This window comes from Microcebus murinus, chromosome 21 (assembly GCF_040939455.1).
Source record: "Microcebus murinus isolate Inina chromosome 21, M.murinus_Inina_mat1.0, whole genome shotgun sequence".
Taxonomy (NCBI): Eukaryota; Metazoa; Chordata; class Mammalia; order Primates; family Cheirogaleidae; genus Microcebus; species Microcebus murinus.
In genome coordinates this window covers 33015473-33036996 of record NC_134124.1, presented here as the reverse complement: position 1 = coordinate 33036996, position 21524 = coordinate 33015473, and the positions used below count along the sequence as shown (strand labels likewise).

The following is a 21524-nucleotide window of genomic DNA, read 5'->3' as shown; positions in this document are numbered from 1 at the left end:
TAGAAAAGAAGGGAAAAATAGCGACCATTCTTCCACAGTTAAGACATAATGAAAGTGGACGTTTTGGTGGATTACTTCCCTTTCCCTAACACAGGAAGACTCTTTTTATCTGGCCCATTCCACTAGTACCAAAGAAATAGCTACTCAAGAGAGAGAGATGTGAGGTTTCTTCCAAAACTGGAGTTTCTTCAATACCCACGAGCCCCTAGATGGATCTTTGGGCCAGGCCAGAGACACCTGGAGCCCCCCAGAGTCCCGAGCCCCCAGCCTCGGCCAGACCCGCGGGCTCCTCCGCGCCGGCGCTGCACTCACATGGCCTCCAGCAGCTGCATGTACTGCTCGTCCCCGCGGCCGCCCTCCACCTCGTGGTCCAGCTTCAGGATGATTTCGTTCTCAAACTGAAGGAGCAGGAGACGAAAATCAGCAATGACATCAGGAGGCTGAATGTTAACATTAGTCCATTCATTACTTTAACCAAAGCTTTAGGGAGCACTATTATCTCCCAGGTTTAGTGCTGGGATCTGGGAATGCAAAACGGAACAGAATACCATGTCTGCCTTTTAGGAGTGCCCGGAGAGTGGAGAGCAACAGCGATGATAAGTGCTGGAGTAGAGAGAGATGAAAGAGAGAGAGAGAGAGAGAGAGAAAGAGAGAGAGAGAGAGAGAACTCACAGAGAGTCAGGGAAGGCTCCTCACAGCCCGTGTCATTTGAGCTTGCTCTCAAAGCTTAAGTAGAAATTTTGCAAGAAGATGAAAAGGGAAAGGACATACCAAGCAGAGGACACAGTGTGTGCGAAGGCACAGAGGTGTGTCACAGAGCCTTGCATCTTCAGGGAATGGCATGCTGTCATGCACAGCTGTTTCTCTGCCTGCCTGGCATTCCTTCCTCCACACTTTGGTGATGAAACCAGCCCTAATCGCAGTCGTTGGGGCTCAGGTGGGCTGAGGGCACCTGCCTAGCTCCAGCTGTGGAGATCTGACACAGGCCTCGCTCCGGGATCAGTATTTGACATCACCCAGACCCCAGGGTTTATATAGGGCCAGGCCAAGCCAGCGAGACTCTAACTTGAGGCTTTGTTGGAACCCTTAGCAAAAAGAATCTTTCTGCTCAACTTGAAGATAGAAGGTTGTGTGAGGCTGCTGCTGCTGACCACAATGAAAGAGGCTTCCTCCTCTCCCCTCCCCCCTCCCCTCCCCTTCCCTCCCCTCCTCTCCCCTTCCCTCCCCTCCCCTCCCCTCCCCTTCCCTCCCCTTCCCTTCCTTTTCCCCTTCCCTTTCCTTCCTTCCTTCCTTCCTTCCTTCCTTCCTTCCTTCCTTCCTTCCTTCCTTCCTTCCTTCCTTCCTTCCTTCCTTCCTTCTTTCCTTCCTTCCTTCCTTCTCCCCCCCACCCCCGTCTCTCTCTCTTTCTTTCTTAATTTTCTTACCCCCTGGGTGCCTCTTAGATAGTTAACATACTTTCTTGAAGGGCCATCCTGTGTCTCTTCTACATGAATGTCATGCAAAATGGTTTGCACTGTTTTAACATCACACCCTGAAGAGTCCATCCAAATCATGCAGTCCACCCCTCCCCCATTTTATCATTAGAAAAGGAACTGGCACCTGGAGACGGGAAGGAGGTCATTGATGAAGGTCACCAAGACCAAGGGATGCCATGGGGACTCCAGGCTCCTAACTGAGACCCTTTGCACTCAGTCTTCACAATACTCCATGAGGCCTGGAGGTCAAGGGTCACCTTTGAATGTGACAATGCATGAGAAGCAGCCAGCCCTCACTTGGCACAACCTTCAGTATGTGTCAGCTGTTATTACAGATGAGGAAGCGGAGGCTCAGAGAGTTTAAGTGACCTGTCTAGAGTCTCAGAGGAATGGCAGAGAGAGACCTCTTGGCAGGCTCTTCCCAGGGCATAAAGGATCGAGCCCAGCTGAGCTGGAATCCGTAGGTGATGAAAAGGCAGGGACCAGATTCACGTTCCCTCTGGCTCACACATCATGCATGATGCCATCAGTCCCTTGCTTTTGTGCTCAAAGGATCAGACCAAGGGACCTTGTGCTGATTTGGCACAAATGTGAAAGAGTTTTCTGTGAGTTGCCACAGTTGGGGAAGAATTATCGAGGGAGACATGCCAGGCCTGGAAAGATGGGAGGACTGTGACAAATATGAAAAGGAAGGGCACTCCAGGTGGGGGAGTTGGTGGGAAGGAAAGAAGGAAGGGAGGAAGGAAGGGAGGAAGGACAGACACCAAGATGAGGGCCAGTCTGGAGAGGGTCTGGGTTGCCAGTCTGCAAATGACTCATGCCCTGTACACAGTGCACCTGCCAGGCATTTTGTTTGTGTTCCGCATTACCCAGGGTCAGGGGCTGTCATGCTTAGAGATGTCTTCTGTGCCAAGGCAAGGGCAGGAAGAAACACAGCCAAGGGACTACACGAACAGGCCCCTCTACTAGGCTGTCTGGCTCCAGATCCCTCCTCTCTTCTCTCCGCCATCTTGGGAAAGCTGGGAGGTCTTTCCAACCCTCAGTTTCATGCTTTTTATCAAGGGCCAGCAAACATGTTCTGTAAAGGGCCAGATAGTAAATAATTCAGGCTTTGCAGGCCAGATGGTCTCTGTCGCAACTACTGGACTGCTGTTGTAGCGCAGAACAGCCATGGACAGCACACGAACAAATTGGCACGGCTGTATTCCAATAAAACTTTATTTACAAAAGCAGGTGGCAAGATGGATTTGGCCTGCGGGTCAGGTTTGTCAACCCCTTCTCAGTACAGTGGGCATAGCAGTACTACCTGAGGCATGGCGTCGTCGGGAGAAGCAGAGATCGTCTATGCTAAGCACTAGCGAGATGCACAAGATCAAGTGTGCGCTGTGCTAGCTCGACTTGTTATCACTGCTCATGCTATTGTTATTACGGCCGAACGTTACTGGAAAGCAGCTCTGGGGGAGAAAACCAGCATTTCTTCCTGTCTGAGTGGTTCACTGGGAAATGCTGGCATGATTCCTCCTGGTGAGATGAACTTTTCTTTGGAGCAGAGAAGTAAATAAGCACTTGTCTCAGGGTCACAAAAGAGCCTTCTAGGAGGGAAATTACAGGATGCCAGGGAACGTGCAGAGCCAGATGACGCCATGCCATGCCTGAGCCCTCCAGGGTGGGCTGGGGGGGTCAAGATCTCAGCTAGACCCATCCCAGGGTGGGTGCTGTGCTCGGGTGTGGCTATGACCACAGGCTTGGCATTGAAAACACTTGGTTTTATTCTTGCTTTGATTTTTTTTTTCCCCAGCCATATGATTTTGGGCAAGTTAATAAACCTTTCTGAGACTCAGTTTGCTCATCTATGAAATGGAGATTTTGAATAGCACCTCCTTCATAGTGGTGCTGTGAGAAGTTCATGAGAAAACACATGTAAAAGGTCAAGCATGTTACGTGGCACATGGTAAGTGCTCCATAATTATTTAACAATGATCATGATATTATTGCCATTGTTCTTTTGTCATCATCACTGACATCATAATCTCATTTAATCTTTAAAACAGCCAAGGGAGATGGGTAGCATCCTTCCCATTTTTACAAATGAGGAACATAAAGCAGGATCTTTGTTTTGAGTTTCTAAGGATGGATGAACTTGAGTGAGGCTAGGCCCAAGGGTCCAACATAAGAAGCTGCTCTCAACATGCACTCCTCCATGTTGCTGTGACAGACATTACCCCCAACACTGTCACTATGCAGAGCTTAGCATGCAGCTTGGTCCCTCCAAATTAATTCCATTTTCATTCACAGCTACATGACTGCACCCCACCATTGACTCCTCACCCCACCCCTTCGAGGCAGATGTATGTTGAGGAGTGCTCACAGGTTACTTTCACAGAAGTCAGAGCCCAATATGCATCCACAGATGCACACAGATAATTCCACAGAGGCCCAATATGCATCTTAAGAAGGCCTAAGAAAAAGAAGTGACCTCTAGGAGCCCACACCTCCTGGATGGGCCTTGTATTTGCAGCACACCTTGATTCTGCGGCCTCTCCTGATCACTCGGGAGTACCTGGACTATTTGAGACATCAGCATACCCAGGATGGTTCTGATAGGAGCCGAGCCATGCAGAAGTGTGACATTTATAGAACAACTGCCCTTCTTCACTTGTGTGACGCTGACTTTGATATAAGAGGGGCAGAGATGGTGTCTCTGGATGTCAGAGAGATAACGAGGATGAAATCGCCACCAGTAAGTCAGCCTTTGACCTCCTTTGTTAGCAAAATGCCAGTTATTCTGGGATGGGCAGGGGCAGACTCAGGGGAGGGGAAGCTGGAAAGGATAATGTCACATAAGAAGGGAAATCTGTGGGAGTCCGGGCAGCTTCCTAATTTTCTTTGGGTCATCTGGTCTCTAATTGTTTCATTTCATCCCCCTAAAGAGCTTAAGGTGGAAATCTGTAGTGGTATTATTATACCCATTTTACTGATGAAGAAAGTGAGGTTGAGAGAGAGTAAATCACTTTCCAAAAGTTATTCCACTTATAAACAACAGGTCTATCTGACTCCAGAGCACTGTCCTCAGACACAGTCTGTGCTTAGTATATATTTATTTAATCAATTTGATGTTTTCCAGATTATGTTCTAAAACATTTGAATCACCAGCTCATTCCATGCCAAGACTCAGTCTCAGTGGAATCTGCCAACACTGATATCTCCATCCATTAATTCATTCAATAAGCAATTATTGAGCTCCTATAGTGTTCCAGGCACTGTTCTAGGTGCTGCTGTGAGATTCTATTCCTTCTTCTCTGGGATCTCCTGCCTGCTGAGGGCTCAGACTCTCTGGGTGACTGACACACAAGATTGTTCTACAGTCCACATCACAGCTAATCAGTCTCCTCTGTCTCTGTGTCCCAGGGCACCTACTCCTTCACACTGGCATTATCCAGAGAGCCTACACCTCCTCCTTCCAGGAAGAGCTGGCCAGCAAGGCAGCTGGTCTACCCAGAGAGCTACTCAAGCTCTTGTTAGCAACCCCACCGATCCTATAACAACATTCCCTGCAATGTTCCTCCCCATGCTGAGTTGCTTCCCCTGAAATGAGGGGAAATAGGGGTCTGAATCCCTCCATCCATCCTGCGAACACTGACGTGGCGCCCACCATATGCATTTCAGGCACTGCAGAGGTGCTGCGAGTCCAGGACTGGAAGGCCAGCTTTGGCCCTGGTGTGAGGGGAAGACCTCTGAGCAGGTCATGGTGCCTCACAGGACAGACAAGTGCTATGGCAGCTCAACACAGGCAGGACAAGATACATTTCACTCTGACGGGGGCCCAAGCCAGCCACAGTGTGGCCAACATAAGGCCCTCTTGCCCAAACTGCCCTTCCACAGCCCTACTAAAGGAGTCATGTGGTGTCACCAGGGACAGGACATCCAGCTCTAGGCAGAGAACAGAGACCCCCCGAGATGGTCTGGGAAGAAAGGGTTCACTCAGAGGGGTAAAGGGTATCAGTCAAATCCATCAGCTCTCTGTGGTATTTGAGTGACAGGAGGAGACAGGGAAAGGTGGCACTGAGGTTGCCAAAGAAACCCAGAGCAGAGAGAGAGAGAGATTGCCCTGGGGCCTCCCTCCTCCCCTCCCGCCCCCAGCCCCCAAGATGCTCAAAGTCTAACACCTTCCTGACCCGGTTCTGGGTTCTGGCCTGTGTGTGCCGTCTTGAGCAAATCCTTTACTCTTGCACCCAGATGAACCACTGCCCCAGGAGGCAGGAAGGGCTTTCCCAATAAAGAGGCCTCCACTGAAGGGTGTCTGGGATCTCTTCAGACAGAGAAATCAAAGGAAGAGCCCATGCAAAGGCAGGAGAGAGAGAGAGAGAGAGAGAGAGAGAGAGCGCACGAGCGCGAGCGAACTTCAAGAAATTGGTATCAGGTCAGAGCGCTTGGTATGAACTGGAAGCAAAACTCCTGTTAAGTTTTCCTCTCAACTCTATTTCCCTTAAGAAACTCAACTTTTAGAGAGGGAACTACGTCATCTTCTGAGCACCTGGTTATTGTCTTATTTGGTTATTTTGGCATCATGCACTAAAGCCAGTTTGCACTAAAGCCCTCCTGGATTCTAGACCAGTTCTGGGCTGCTTGGGGCTCAGCAGGGCCTTGCCACCTCTCTTTCCTGGGGACACCTTCCACGGCCCTTGCCCTGAACAAGAAGTCACTCCTGGGCATGCCTGTCCCACAGCTGAGCTCCTACCAAGAACACCAGCTGCGTTTCACATGGGGCTCTGCTCCATTAGTCAGCCTGATTGTCCTGTCTCTTTCGATAATCGAGCAGCCAGGAGACACAATTGGGGAACATGCTCAGAATGAACGCGTGCTGGAGTGAGCAGCCCAAGGAGTGACCCCAAATATGGAAAACAGGTGGGTGCACCGCTCAGCGAAGCCACGGTACAGGAATCTTTTAGGAAAGGAAAATCATGGGAGAGTCAAGCCTCTGAAGACACGAGGCTGCCAAACATTTGTCAGGTCGCGATCCAGGCAACAGCCGGGTCCAGTTTGTTTTTAGGACATCAGATACCATCAGGTACTTGGGTGTTTCTTTTGCACAACCTGTTTGTAGGAACTCTCCTAACACACCAGGCTGGGCTCAGAAGTGGATGTGAGGGCAGGCACAATGGCCTTCGTCTCATGGTCCCAGGCTGCACGGACGTTGCTCCCTGCTTTAAAGCCAGCAGATTCCAAACTGCCTTCAAACGCTCCATCCAGGCGGTCACAGTCCAGTCCTCCTTTCCCAACTGCTCAGAGATGGTCTCCTTCTCCATCCGAACTCCTCTGCCTGATTTATTTTCAGCCTCTTTGCAAAGGGGCTGCTGGTCACTGGCCTTTCTGAGATTAGAGAGACCCCATAATCCCTGAGAGGGGAGAGTGCCTCTCGTAGTGGTATCATCACGGCAAACTAGAGTCTTATTCCTCACAGAACAACTTTCTCCCTAGTGGGAGTGGTAGGATGGTGGATCCAATAGGTGTTTCTTGCACACATAAATTTGAGAAATTAAACAAGTCGACTTGCGGTGGGATGTCTCAGTTAACGCACAGGGAATCATCAAGAGGGGTTGCCACGTGCAGTGGCATTTAACCTCAAAGTGGCATTTATTCCTACGGTATTTAACCGCAAAACCCTCTTCCCTGGAGCATCTTGTTGGATTAATGCTCCACGGGACACTGATTTCTGAAGTGCTGCTCTAGCGATGCCACCGTTTCTGTCACTCAGCCAGTGTTTACTGTGAGACACAGGGACGGGGCAGTGCAGTGCTCATGGCGGGTTTGGGAGTCACGGTGACCTATGTGTTGCAGCTTCTGTCCTGCCACTTGCTTGATGTGTGGCTTTGGGCAAGTGATTTCAGCTCTCTAAGTCTCCATGTTTTTCATCTTTAGAGTGGGGCTGACAGTGCTACCTACCTCGTATGACTGTAATAAGGAAGACTGAATGGACTCATGCATGAAAGGTAGTTTTCCCAGCGCCTGATACATAGTGAACATCCAGTTACAGTCAGTCACTGCAATCATCATCATCGTTGTCCTTATTACTAGGTGAGGAGGAGGAAGATGAAGAAAAATGCACAGAAATGATATAAAGCAAGGAAGTGCATAACAGTCATACCTTAGACAGGTAAATGACATAGGAGCAGGGAGCAAAGATCCCTTAAGTGACATGGCATTTGGGATGGGCTTTGCAGGATCAGTAGGAGGTTGGTAGACATTGGCAGGCACGGTCACGGCCATGCAGAGAAGCAGCAGGGGAGGGGGGGCGAAGCATGTGAAGGACACGCACTGACACAGCCTTTCAGATGAGCTGCAGGGACGCCAGCGAGGGGCGAGGTGGGGAGAGTCGGCCGGGATGGCTGAGAGGGTCTTCAGAAGGCCAGAGCAGGGGGGAGGGGGGTGGCTCGAATGCTGGCTAGGGGTTTGGGCTCTATCAGGTGAGCATTAGGAAATTAACAGGTAAGGGAAGAGTAATATCCCTAAGAATCTTAAGGAAAGGCAGTTTGGAACCTGCCACCTTTTAAGTACTCATTTTAAGGAAAATAATTTGGCAGCAGGACATGGTATGGAATCAGAGGCAGAAACACTGAGTGAGGGACCCAGTTAGAGGTAAAACCAGGTGGGGAGGCGGGACAGGCAGGGCTGGGGTCGGAGGGCGACACCTGAGGGAACTGCTCAGGCTGCCTTGATGGGTCTTAAAGACCAACCTCCCCAAACGGGGTGAGATCACGGAGCAGCGCCAGGCACCTCGTGGGGGACCGGGCGCTTCCCCCACTGCCAGAGCTCCTGGCGTCACTGCACCCAGAAAATGGTCCCCGTTCCTCAAGGTTGGCCGGATTTTCAATGGACATACTTGGCCAATGGCCGTGTCTTTTACAGAGGTTCCGGCTCCCTCCGCCCTGGGGGAAGCTTCCTAGGCCCCACAGATTGGCAGATCCCTCTGAGTGACACGCCCTGAACGCCATTTGCCATCAAATCTGACGCGCGGCCAAGTGTGCTGCCTGGCAGGGTTGGCTTTTTCTGGATAATGTAGATCTTCCAATTCATCCCAAAGTGCAATGCTGGGCCAGAGGGTGTGAGAGTAGGGAGGGTGGGAGGGGCCCTCGGAGCACACCTTTAGGGAAGCTTGGGGCAGAGAAGTCGGGTTCCTGCACTCTGGAGAAAGGGGCCAAGCAAATACAGAAGAAAGTGCATTTTAATCTTGGTCTCGGACAGAAAGGCGTGATAGAATACTGACCAAATCCGACCTGCCAGCTCATTCCAGGCACATGAATAATTGTCCCTACCCCACCGCTGAGCGCGTGAGTGACACTCAGGCAGATGGAACGAGGATATCATTACGGGGAAATGGGCTGGGGATTAGGGATGCTGGCGTGAGTTTCTGGCCTCATTTTTTACCTTTTTGAAATCCCCACTTCTTTGATATTCACACAGCATCATGTCGAAGAAGATTGGTATGGTGGCTTTCCGGAGCTCAGCCTCAGGGATAAGTGTCATCTCTAATATAGGTCCCACCATGCCTGGGATGAAGCAGATTTTGTTCTGGCCTGAAAGAGAGACACGGACACATAAAACAGTTTTGTGAAGCACAGATCCTCCCTAGACCAAGCCTGGGGAGAGAGAAAAGAGAGGCATAACAGTAAAAACCACAGTTAACACTTATGCCGTTGTTTACCACGAGCCAGGCACCGTTTTGAACACTTTACATATATTAACTCCTGCAAGAGGCACATGCATCATCCCAAATGAGCCCCATTATTAAGGATAATAACGCGGGCGTGTGTAAAGCACTGCACTGTTTGCAGGGTTTTCACCTGCATTATCTGCTCTGCAAATAGGGCCGTGATTGAATATGTTTGTGACGGTAAAGCACAGGGACATTTGAAATTATGTCTGTCTGCAACACAAACTGCGTTTCTGAGATGGCAAAAATGTGCTTCTACCAACTGTTTCATGAAATGAGGAAAGCAACATTTGCTACTAAGAACCTGCTACGTATGCCAGTATGGTCAGTACAACAGTGAGATTTAAAACATTGCTTGAGGACCAGATGAACCACAATTTCTTGTCTTTTCTGCATCATTTCAAAGCATTCCCTTGCACCCCCCTCTCTGGTGGCCCCTGGCCATCCTAGCCTCACTGGCCTAGCTCACAAGCCACAATTCCACCTTGCTTCCTCCTCCACGAGGCTTGTGCACACACCGTTCCTTTGCTGGGAATACTTTTCCATGCCTGCTCCCCAATCCACACCCTTTAACATGTGGCTTCCCTTCAGGGGGTCGCATCTTAGCTCAGACACTCCTTCCTCTGGGAGAAAAGCCCCCTGCACATTCCCACATCACCCCCAGCTAGATCAGATTCCCTGTACCGGCTCCTGATGTTCTACCTTCTTACCCAATTTTGAAATGACGTCTTTATCTGTGGACTCATTTGATTAATATTCGTCTCCCCCATTGAGAGCTTCATGAGAGTAGAGACCATGTCTGCTCTCATTGTTGTATCTGTAGCACTGAGCACAGAGCCTATTAGATGCTCTGTAAATTTCTGTTAAATGAGGACATAACATTTGTCTTGCTCCTACACTCACTTGGGCATGTGTCCCATGAAAGTGCAATAGCGACACCCAGGTGGTGAGAAGATCATGTGAAAATGTATCTGCATGTACGCAGCACAGAGCATGGCAGAATCAGGGACGAGTGGCAGAGTCAGTGTTGCCCAGTGATGAAGGGCACCAAATCTGACCCCAGGCTGCCTGGATTTGTAAACGGACGCCACCATCAACTAGCTGTGTTATGGTGAGCAAGTTGCCTTACCCCTCAGGGCCTCAGTGTGCTCATCTGTAACGTGGGATAATAACAGCATTTATCTCATAGGGTTGTTGTGAAGGGTAAATGAATTATCACTTATTGAGCAGCCAGGACAATGCTCAGCACACTTTCTATGGTGTTGGCTGTGATCGCTGTGATGTTTGGCCACGATGGACCGCGGAAGGCAGACTCGTTGAGTAGAACTGAACAAACTCCTCAGACTGTATCTATCAGAAGTGGCAGACAGGGAATAAAGAGGGACACTTGGGAACTGCAGAGATCTCCGGGGAAGCACGGGTAGGCAAGTTCAAGCGGCCTCATCACTTGTATATTTCATCAGCTGCTGCCTCTTTCTCTCTCTGAGTTTCAGAGCGCAGGAAGCCCACCCTGGTTTTCTCCGTTGTCAGGATAAAAATTTGTGGTCCTTGCCTGCAGCAGAGAGCTCCGGGGGGTGCAGAAACTCAGGTGCATGGCGTGTGGCCTGGCACAGTTGCTTTCGATTAACGCTGAGAAAAGGAGCTGAGAGGGAAGGCAGCAAGAAAATGAATTTCCATTCAGCCTAAATGAGGCTTAATGTTGGAGTATTTCCCCAGAATTCAGATAAAAAAATGCATCATCCTAGGAATATCTTCAGTTAGTGAGAATGAAACGGTGAAGTCAGGCAGCAAGTAGAGTGAAATATAAAGATTCTTTTCCAGGGAATCAGTTTCATTATACAACCCATGTGTATTACACTTAAGCCTCCAGTCTTCGCTTTGGCCCAGATAGAAAACAACAACAACAACAACAACTTACTTTCTGGCAGGTTTATAGTAATTGCCAATCTAGGTTTCTGATTTCATCCTTTAAGATCCTTTAAGTCTTTTGCAAAACCAGTGGGGTTTTAAAATTCAAAGTCGAATGAAAAAATAGGTAGAAGGTAAATGGGAAACTGTCAGATAAGCTACCATGGAATGGAGAAATTGCTTATGCAACAAAGGCCTTTAGAATACTGGAGGGCATTGGGCATGATAAGGATATATTTAAGATGGTTTAAAGTAGAGGGCAGACATGCTGTAGACCGGGATTTCTTATATACTTTCGACCTGCGTTCTTTGCAGCCACTTGAGGAGATATTTGGCAGAATAGGAAAGAGGAGAGAGAGAGATGTTGATCTCTAAATACAATGTGATCTCAATGGTTCTCACAATGCTCCCCTAAAGAAATCTTATTCATTTGTGTAAAAAATGAAATGTCAGCACATTGGATATCGTGTTCAATTAATCCAAATGTGTGTGTATGTTGCATATCTTTATATACATACTATATACACATGTACTGAACAAATTTGTGGCTAATTAAATACAAACTAATTTGGAAAACAAAAGGTCCTCATCCAAGAGACACACCTGCTGCTGTATGCGAGAAAAGGCAAGGAAGGGAATTAGTAGGAGGGTCTTTTTAATATAATTGAAGCCAATTCTCACTGGGAACAGATACCAATTAGAAAAGGCTTTTAAAGTGCCAATAAGCCAGCAGGATAAATCCCAACGCCGAATAGCACAGGCTCTAGGAAAGGCTCTGGTGGAAATGCCAGTGCGGGAAGAGCTTAGGTGTGTGGGTGGAAGGGAGTCCCATGTGCTCCCTGGCCGTGGTTTTAATCTGTGCAATGGCCTCATCCATCACTGCTCTCTGGGGTAGACTGTGAGGCGGGAGGCAAAGGGTCTGAGGCCACTGAGATGACCTTGAAAGAACAAAAGGGAGACCTTTGCCACTCTGGCTGAGAATGCAGAGGGGCAAGCCACCGACCTTCTGAGGCTGGCATGGGACAGACGGGCACTATCACTTGGGGGTCTCTAAAGGCTGGCGTGGACCCTGCAATGAACAGGGATGAGGGCAAGTTATAACTCCTTGGATTTCAGAGTCTGGCAAGTCCTCTAGGGACTCTGAAATAAAGCTGGGCTGATAATAAAACATCACTCATTCAGTTCAAAAGGAGAAGAAAGAACATAGATCTCTCCTCCTCTCTCCTAGGCTTGGAAACCTCCTCCTGGCCATGCTCTGAGATAGGCAATCAATAATCCTCTCACTATTCAGGGCATGCCCAGCCCCGCCTCCCTCTAGGCCCCAGAAAGTCTGTGAACCTGACAACCTGGGTCAGGTCCTGCCACTGCCTCCCACCCACGGCTGGGTGCCACTATGCTTTTCAGCTGCCTTCTCTGAGCCTCTGTGATCTCATCTGTAAAATGGAGATAAGAAGGATGCCTTCCTGGTAGAACTGTTGAGAAGCTTAGAAGAGTTTATGTGAACAAAGGGCTTTGCACAGTGTCTGGCACTTTAAGGAAAGCTCTGGAAGTGGCGATGCTGATTATGATGGTGACGGTGGTGACGAGTACTTGGGGCTCAGCCACCTGCTGGGCTCTGCATAAAACTATATGGAGAGACAAAGTCCGACCCTGTGGAGGTCTCTAGAGCTTTCCATGGAAATGTTCAGGCTGGTCATTTTATTTGTTCATTTTTAGAGCAAACAGCCAAACTGGGGACAGGGTCGGGATGGATTTATATTCTCTGCCGTGGCTGACGTTCACCACCCTCCACGCTCTTCTCTATCCCGCTGAAATATTTCATAAGCTATCCTCAAAGATGTGTGAAAAGGCCCAATCCGATCATGTTGATTCATAGCTTTTGCCCAAGGCATCCCTTGCTCTTGGGACCACGCTCTGCAAGCCCGTTCGGTGCCGTCCTCCCTGTCCACGCCCATGTCACGCCTCTCACCTGCCCGTCCTCCATCCACCTGGTGCTCCCTGCTCCTCCCGCGTGGGCACTGACACGTGCCCGCCTCTGCCGGCCGGCTCCCCCCTCCCTCTCCTGGACCCCAGCCCCACTCCCCACTCCAGCCCCAGCCCACACATGCCCTGCTGCAAGTCCGTCCTCACTTGCTCTCTGGGGCCACACTATTCAGTACTATTCATACTGCCACGTGTGTCTTTGGAGCACTTGAAATATGGCTAGTCCAAAATGAAATGTGCCATAAGTGTAAAAAATTCCATCAGATTTCAAAGAATGAGTTCCAAAAAAAAAGAGAAACCTCAGTAACATTTTGTATTGATTACAACTAGTAATACTCTGGAATGATAATACTTTGGAATATCAGGGTTAAATATGTTGCTAAAATTAATTTCACTGCTCCTTTAGAACTTTTTTTAAAGTAGACACTAGAGCATTTAAGGTTGGCAGGTGGCTCCCATCCTACACTAAAGGACAGCACTGCTGGGAACGTGGGCTTCGGGCGCTTTGGAGTCAAGGCCATCCGTGGCTCACTCGCCAGGCAGGGGTCCGTCATCGATTCTCTGAGTGCCCCAAGTCTCTGCTTGTTGGCTGATCCCCCTTCACAGCCATAATGAAATAACTCTGCAATTAGTCTATACTTAACTATTTAGTGCAATGACCACCAGTCTGTGAGGTCAGCGACGATATCTCTGCCCTGTTTTTGGTTTTAACCCCAGTTACTGGCATTTAGAAGGTGCATGTGTTAGTTTCCTGTGACTGCTGTTATAAATCACCACAAATGTATCGACCGAAAACAACACAAATTTATTATCTTGCATTTCTGGAGTACAGAAGTCTGAAAATCAAGGTGTGGGCAGGACTGAGCTTCTTCTGGAGGGTCTAAGGAAGCATTTGTTCCCTTGCCTTTCCTAGCTGCTAGAGGCCCCCTGCACTCCCTGGCTCATGGCCCCTTCCTCCAGCTTGAAAGCCAGCAATACAGCACCCCCAAACCTCTCTGACTCTGAGTCCCCTGCTTCCCTTTGTCACTTAGAAGGACTCTGTAACTGCATTGGGTCCAGGCGGACAGTCCAAGATACCCTTACCATCTGCAAGATCCTTAACTTAATCACACCTGAAAAGCCTCCTTTGCCATGTTAGGTACATATTCCACGGGCCCTGGGGATTAGGACATGGACCTCTTTGGGGAGCACCCACAGCACTCATTATTGGTTGTCAAATGAATGCATGGATGGACGGCCTGTCAACCCCCTTCCCCTTGGTTCCCAGAAGCTTCTCCCCCAGCCCTAAGAAGCCGAGCTGGCTTGGCTGGTCGCTCTCCTGGAATCCCTGCCCTTTCCTTGTCTTTCCTTCAGTCCTGAAATGGTCCACCTTTGGTGCCCAATTCAGAAGCTGTTTCCCCAGATGGAATCATCCTTATAGGCCTTACGTATATCCCTTTTGCCTGAGTCTCTACTGTAGGCAACTATTCAGTTTAAATACCTTTATTGCCACTCTTCCCCACTGGACAGTAGCGCATGGATCGTGCCTTGGGCTTCTCCAATCCTCCCACCATTCCCCAGAGCTTAGCACCGAGCTGGGCACTGCGTAGATGCTTAAGAAGTGATGGCCCAATTGCTCCCACCGCTCTGCCAGGAGCGACCTGCCCACACGTGAGGCTGAGATGCCAGCGACTGGATTGTGCCTTTCTCTCCCGTGATGGCTGTTAACAAAGCAGCCCGCCATTAACCCAGGTGAACGTGGGAGGGTTAGGTGCAAAGTCATTTTAGTAAAATGTGCATTGCTTCATGCCAAGCAGAAATCAAATGTTATGATGCTACACTATTGGGAAAAGTACATTACATTTGGCATCGCCCCAGGATCCAAAAATACAAATGCTGTTAACCCTTTAGTGGCTGTCTCCTCAACAACATGTTGTCCTTCTACTCATGAAGACCTCCCTGCCCACACCTCCTCTCTCAAAACAACACACACACACACACACACACACACACACACACACACACTCACATTTGTCTAGACTTTCCTATGAAGAATTTTAAAGAATCTTCAAGCCTGGATTATAGCTTTGCAATTAGCTATCTTATAATCACAGGGTTGCTCAAGTTGTTCTTGATGAGAAGAAGAAGAAGATGATACTGATGATCATGATGATGATGCCCTGATTGCTTCTAGCATTAAAACAAAATTTAAAAAACTAGCATGCATTATGATTTACTCATTACCAGCAGTCTTTGAAAAACAGAGTTAGTTGGCTATTTTATACCCTTTGAAAATAATTTGCATGCTCTTTGAAAAAAAAATAATTTGTGAGAACATTGAACTTGGAGTCAAGAGACAGGCTCTTCTAGCCTCAACTCAGCCACCGATTTGCTGCTGAACTCGGGGATGTCCTTGTGATTCTCTGGGCCTCACTTGGCAACGTTGCCTATAAAGTCAGCAGGCTGAATTAGATAATGTACCAGTTAGAGATGTAACAGAAATGTGACTGTCATGGCTAAACTGGAGCTTTAATTTTCTTCCTTAACAAGAAGTCCAAAGCTGGTCAGTCCATAGCTGCTCCCGCACCCTCAGCATGTGACATTTGTCCTCATGGTGCTAAAATGGCTACTGCCCCTCCAAGTGTCTCATCCTTTTCCAGAGCAAAAAATATGTTGTGTTCATTGAATTTGTCCTCTCTCTGCCTCTTGTTTTTGTTTTGATTTTACTTCTTTAATTGGGAAAGAAACACTTTCCTGAAGCCCCATCAAGTATGTTTCTGCTGATTCTAGTGGGACAGACTTGGGTCACATGGCCATCACCTGCCAAAAGACATCGTTAACTGAGCAAGTTGCAATCCTGACACGAAACAAAATCAGGATTCATTTAGGCAGGAAGAAGAGGGGAATGACTTTTGCATGGGCGATCAGCAAAGTCGGCCACAGATAGCTTCTAAGTTTCACTCTGCCTTGGACGTTCCATGAATTGCGCTTTAAAACCTATCATTAGCCAGTGTCGTGGTCTCACTACATTGGTCCCTAATGTACAGAGTGTTTAGTCTTGGTTTGGATTATCAAGTTAATGTCATTAGCATGCTAGGAGAAAGCAGGCTAATGCCAGGATCCCACTGAGCACAGGGCAGGGTGGGAATGCGGGAACTGCCCATTTTCTCTGCTCCCGCTTTCTGTTCTCTTTTCCCTGAAGGAGACAGGCAAGGAGAAAGCAGCCATAGAACCAGCGAGTGGAAGGCTGGTGTGGCCAAGAAAAACCACTTTGGGTGGATATGCTTTCCTCTTCCTCCGAAGCCAGGCCAAGGTGGTGAGGGGGTGACCATCTTTGCAAAGCATCCTTTGATTCTTATTGTCTGCAGTGGGTATCTGTGGCTTTTGTTTGACCTCTGTTCCTAACTCCTTCTTCCAGTGATATTATCTTCCTGGATTTTGCCTTAGGAAACTCTTCCTCCCACAATGGATGTAGGCTTGGTGGAAACATTAGGAGGTCATCCAAGGAAGTCCAACAGAACAGTGTGCTTAGGAGACTTGATCGTTAGCAGAATGACAAAGGGGTGGAGCGTCCTGAAGGCAATGGCAGCAGCTGCACCACCTGCTCTGGATCCCAGAGTGGCTCTGGACCCCGTCCTTCCGTGGCCTGGTGTTTCAGTTCCTCCTGGTCCTCCCAGCACATACCTTCTCTGAATAAGGCAGCCATAGCTAATGCCTCCATCTTGCAACCAACCCCCAAACCCTGACAGACATATCTTTTAACTGCCTTAACTCATTCTAGGTATTTGCAAACAGCAAGGAGTCTGATGCATCAGAGCAAACACTTTGGCCAGGGCTCTTGTCCAGTTTCTGCCTCCAATCCACTAAATGATCTGGTACAAACTCCTTCTCCTCTCTGAGTCTCAGTTCCTTCACTGGTAAAACGGTGGGCTGGACCAGACCAGTAGCTTCCAACTATTCTCAGAGTGCTTTAGCACTTCCTCCAAAGCCCTGGGGGTGGGGGAGTCTACATGGGGCGCTTGAGAGCAGCCCAGTATAATAAGCTCTGAGCCCGCCCACCTCACTTCAATTAGAATAGCTCTGCTTTCATCCAATTTACTTATCACGCATGAGATTTTTTTTTTTATTATTGGTCCTCAGCTAAAAATAAATGTCTGAAAAATGCTGGACAATATGATCTCTAAAGGGCCCTCCCAGCTCTGATGTTCTGTAATTCTAAGCAGGTGGAATATTTGGTAACATCTTTTCATTCATCAGCATAATCGGGAGTGCAGGAATGCCTGCCAAAACATAATCTATATCTAAGTAAAATCTTCTGTGTGCAAAACAATGGCAACGAAGGACACTCAGAAAAGAGCAGGCTGTGTGAAAGCACTGGGGACAAAGTGCAGGTCCCTGTTTTCCAGCTCTGGCAACGCCCGGCCGTGGAGCCTGGAAGGAAGCCCACTGCGGCTTATCTGTCTCTGCTATGGTAGAGCAAGAATGCAGACTCAGAAGAGAACTGAATCTGGGCTCCATCCCTTCCTTGGGCATGTTCAATATTTTGACAGCTTTCAATGAGATATCATTAATATTCATAAATTGGAAAATGCATTGAAAAACCCAGTTTCCTGGCTTCTTTTGAAAAACTGTAAGGTGTGACAACATGGGCTCATGTTTTAGGAGGACAGCCACCAGCGGGAGAGGACCAGCAGCTGTGTCGCCTCTTCACTTTGCTCCAGGCATCTACTCCTTCCCATCTGCCTGCCCCCAAGGCCGGGTGCTGGCTACCACGGAGGCCTGTGCTTGCGTTTCTCCATCACAAAGCAAGGGTAGATGAAACAAATTATTTCTTATGTCCTAGTCCTTACCCAAGTGGACAAACTGAAGGTAGCCTGAGAAAGACATGCTTTTCTAGAAAAAACAGGGCCGAGGTGGTATCCCTCTGCCCAGGGGACATGTGGCAATGTCTAGAGACTTTTTTGGTTGTCATGACCAGGGAGGACACTACTGGCATCTTAGAGGGCAGAGGCCAGGGAGACTGCTCCATACCCTGCAATGCACAGGGTAGCCCCCACCGCAAAGAATCACCCGATCCAAATGTTGTTCCCGCTTTACAGAATTTCTCTGGGTTTAACACACTCCAGCCTTCTTTTACATCACTTGCCTGAGCCCTGCCCTTCAGTCCTTAGTGATACAGGTCCAGCTTTGAGGATTAAGGACCCAGAGCAGGAAAATTAGGTTCCATCCGGGTGGGCAGGGTGAGACTAATGATAAAAACTCCAGTATGGGTGCAGTGGCCTCCATAGCTGCACTCTCCCCAGTCTTTGCTCCTATGACCCTCATAAGAACCACGTGAGAAGGTGATATTTCCCCAACTATGGCCGAGTGATGCTAGGTCCCCTTGCTTTAGGCTTCATAGTGTGTAAACGTTAGGACAAGGCCCAAGGCAGGGATGCGGCAGTCTGCTCTGGGCCTGGGTCCTCAGCTCTGCCTTGGACGTTGTGAGCCAACCCACAACCTTTCTGTCACCCAGCATGCGCTCTAGGTGGAGTCTGACCCACCAGCACCCGCAGAACCCACACTGGCAGTCTACCCACTGTGCTATGCTGCCCCCACAGTGGATGGAACTTGCTGGAAAGGGCAAGCAGCTGCTGCCTAGAAAAGCTGGTTGGACTGGCAGACACGAAGGGGTCTTGGGAAGCAAGAAGCACAGGCTGGGGAGGTAAGGAAGCTAAATCCGAGAGATGGGCCCAGCCAGTCCCTGTGAGTGCCTCTGCTGGGGAGAGTCAACTGTGCCAAGCCCTGGGGACAGCAATTCAACATCAGAAAGTCAAGGAGGGAGCACAGAAATAAAATATTCATTACTGTCCATCCAGCCCTCCAGCCATTCATCCTTTCAGCACATATTTATGGAGGAAGATTTGGGCTGTGGGCAAGGTTTATGGTCCTTGTCCTCATGGATCAAAACCATGCTCTGAGACTTCCGGCTGTTTGACCTCAAGCAAGCAAGCTGCTTCCCTCTCTGAATTTTCTGATACATAAAAGGAGGGGAAATGTTTCTAGCTTACAGAAAGTGATGTGAAGATTAAATCAGATTTCCTTAGCACATGCCTGACTCAGACTCTCAATAAACATCTCCCTGGTCCTGTCCCTCTGTCCTTGGGTATCACTCAGGTAATCATACAAGATTCCTGTAGTTCACTGAGGCAGGGACAGCTTTACTGGGTCCAATTTCAGCTCAAAAGACCCTCTCATCTTCCAGAGAACCAGTTCTCCCCACGAGGTTGGAGGACGCTTTGTGGACCATGTCACACGCAGGACTCAAGGTGACCCACCGATTGGCATCAAGCCTTCGTGTGACGTGTGGGCACGTGAGTCCCCACAGCAGTCCTGCTCCCTCCTGTAAATGCCAGCTTGACTCTGAACCTGCTCAGGGGCAGAGCAGAAGCAGAGGTTGAGGTCGAGCTGAGGGTGGGCCCCTCCGTCATTCAGTGTATAATCAGGCACGCATTAAGGACCAGGGGCGCACACAATGACAGACTGTTGTTTCGAGCTCCCACTGCTGAGACCCCGAGGCCCCCCAGTGTATGGCCTTCTAGAAGGCGTGGTGGGTGCAGGTGTGCCTGTCTGGACGCACGCGCCTACTCACCGAGCTTGTACCACATATCGCGGATGGAGAAGCCGATGAGCCGTCGCATGTCCCCGTACCTAGGACACACAAAAGCCTCTGCTTCAGGCACCGTCTCAGAGCATCTCCCAAACCCAACCCCACTTCTGGAAATCCAAAAATGCAACCTACTTATTCAGGATTTTGTTGTACTTGGCATGCGAGAACTGCTCCAGCTGCAGAGAATCCTGAGTGATAAAAGCCACCGCCAGATGAAAATAGTTGTTCCACAGCTGTAAATGAGAGAGCAGAGACGGTTACGGAGATGGCCTGAAGTGGGAAGGCATATTAAGTGCTGGGTAATGTGAATAATTTATGAAGATGGCAGAACAGAGAGGCACAACCCGTTTAATTGTGCCCACTGCAATTTCCTCCCTGGCACTGACTCTGAAATTAACATCTTGGCCAAAGCAAGGACAATGGATGGATTTCTCTGGGCGCCGGTCATGTCCACTCCCAGACAACAGGATCTAGGCGAGGAGGAGAATTTTAGGGCTATTTTTTGGTCACTGTCGTGCTTTGTTTTGTTTTTTGAAACACAACTAACTCGCCCCAGCTGGGTGCCCTCGTGAGCCGGTTCCTGCCCTGGAATTAGAGGGCGACGAAGGATAAGGTGGTTCAGGGACCCACAGTCCCTCTGGAAATTCCCCCCCCCCTTCACCTGACAGCTCAGAGGACCGGCCTGCAATTCATTGTCTCTTAAAATATTTTGCCTTTTCCTCAATGGTTTTAAAGTATGGTTCTCAGACCAGGAGCAGCAGCAGCACCTGGAACTTGTTAGAAATACAAATTCTCCGGCCCCTGCCCAGACCTGTGACTCCCGGGGTGAGGCCAGGAAATGTGCAGGGAACAGGCACTCTGGGAAGTTCCGCTGCTTGCAGGAGGCGGGACCCCTGCGGGCCCAGTTTATGCGTCACAATTTTCACAGGTATGCGATCTGCTTGTGCTAAATGTGAGGAACTAATACTAGAACCCGCTCCGCCAGCTGACAGTCAACGAGAGCAGCTAAAGGAGTCAGCCCATGGCGTGTGCTTGAGAAGACTGGCCGCAGGGATGTGGCAATGCTGATCCAGGTGACAGACCAGAGAGATGTAGGCACAAATCAAGGTGCTGTGGAGCCTCAGGGAACCTGTCTGCAAAATTGAGATGACTCTAGTCCCCACTGCAGAAGGTTGTAATAAAGGTGACACGAGATGATGTGCTTAAAGGGCACGAATCACAGTAAGGGCTCAGGAATATTGGCTAGCCACATTGTTGTTCTTTTCATTGTTTGAATGGGGCCCTTGGTACCAATGCCAATGGCAGAGCCTAGGTCCTTGGGTCCTCAAGGGCAGTTGTTGCAAGATGCCACAGCCCTGCAAAGCAGGTGGGAGACAGGATTGCTGAACAAACCCACCCACTTTTGGGCCCCTCTAAACACTGCATAGCAAGAGGATGGGTAACATTAGCAGAGAAATCACACAGGCATCGAGACCTCCACCTCAACTGAGATGTCCATCAGAGTCTGCAGATGGCCAAGACTAGCAAAAAGACAACTCCACCATTGATAAAGTCATCACTGCTGCCCAGAGCATGACCTTCAAATGGGCTTGTGGTTCCAGTTTTAGAAAGAAGCAAAACACACCGCGTTTTACCATGGGCCCAAGGTTTTCCCATCCATCTTTCCTTTCATCTCTCAAAACTCAATAGCTCTTATTATTCCTGTTTTACAGATGAGCAGACTGAGGCTTGGAGAGGTTAAGTATTTTGCCCAAGGCTGCTCAGCTTGTTCCAGACACAGCAGAGCTGGGATTTGCACCTAGGTCTTCTGATTGATGCT

At 49.1% G+C, this 21524-nt stretch overlaps 1 protein-coding gene across 1 annotated transcript in view; it reads right to left on the bottom strand.

Annotated features, from left to right (window-relative positions):
• The window catches only part of DOCK2 (dedicator of cytokinesis 2), a 392475-nt gene that overhangs the window by 47976 nt on the left and 322975 nt on the right, over nucleotides 1-21524 (bottom strand). The window contains exons 31-34 of the mRNA XM_075996281.1: nucleotides 19838-19938; nucleotides 19688-19746; nucleotides 8901-9049; nucleotides 313-398 (exon numbers count right to left, since the gene is read on the bottom strand). Coding sequence (XP_075852396.1) covers nucleotides 313-398; nucleotides 8901-9049; nucleotides 19688-19746; nucleotides 19838-19938 — 395 coding nt within the window. The remainder of the gene's footprint in view (nucleotides 1-312; nucleotides 399-8900; nucleotides 9050-19687; nucleotides 19747-19837; nucleotides 19939-21524) is intronic.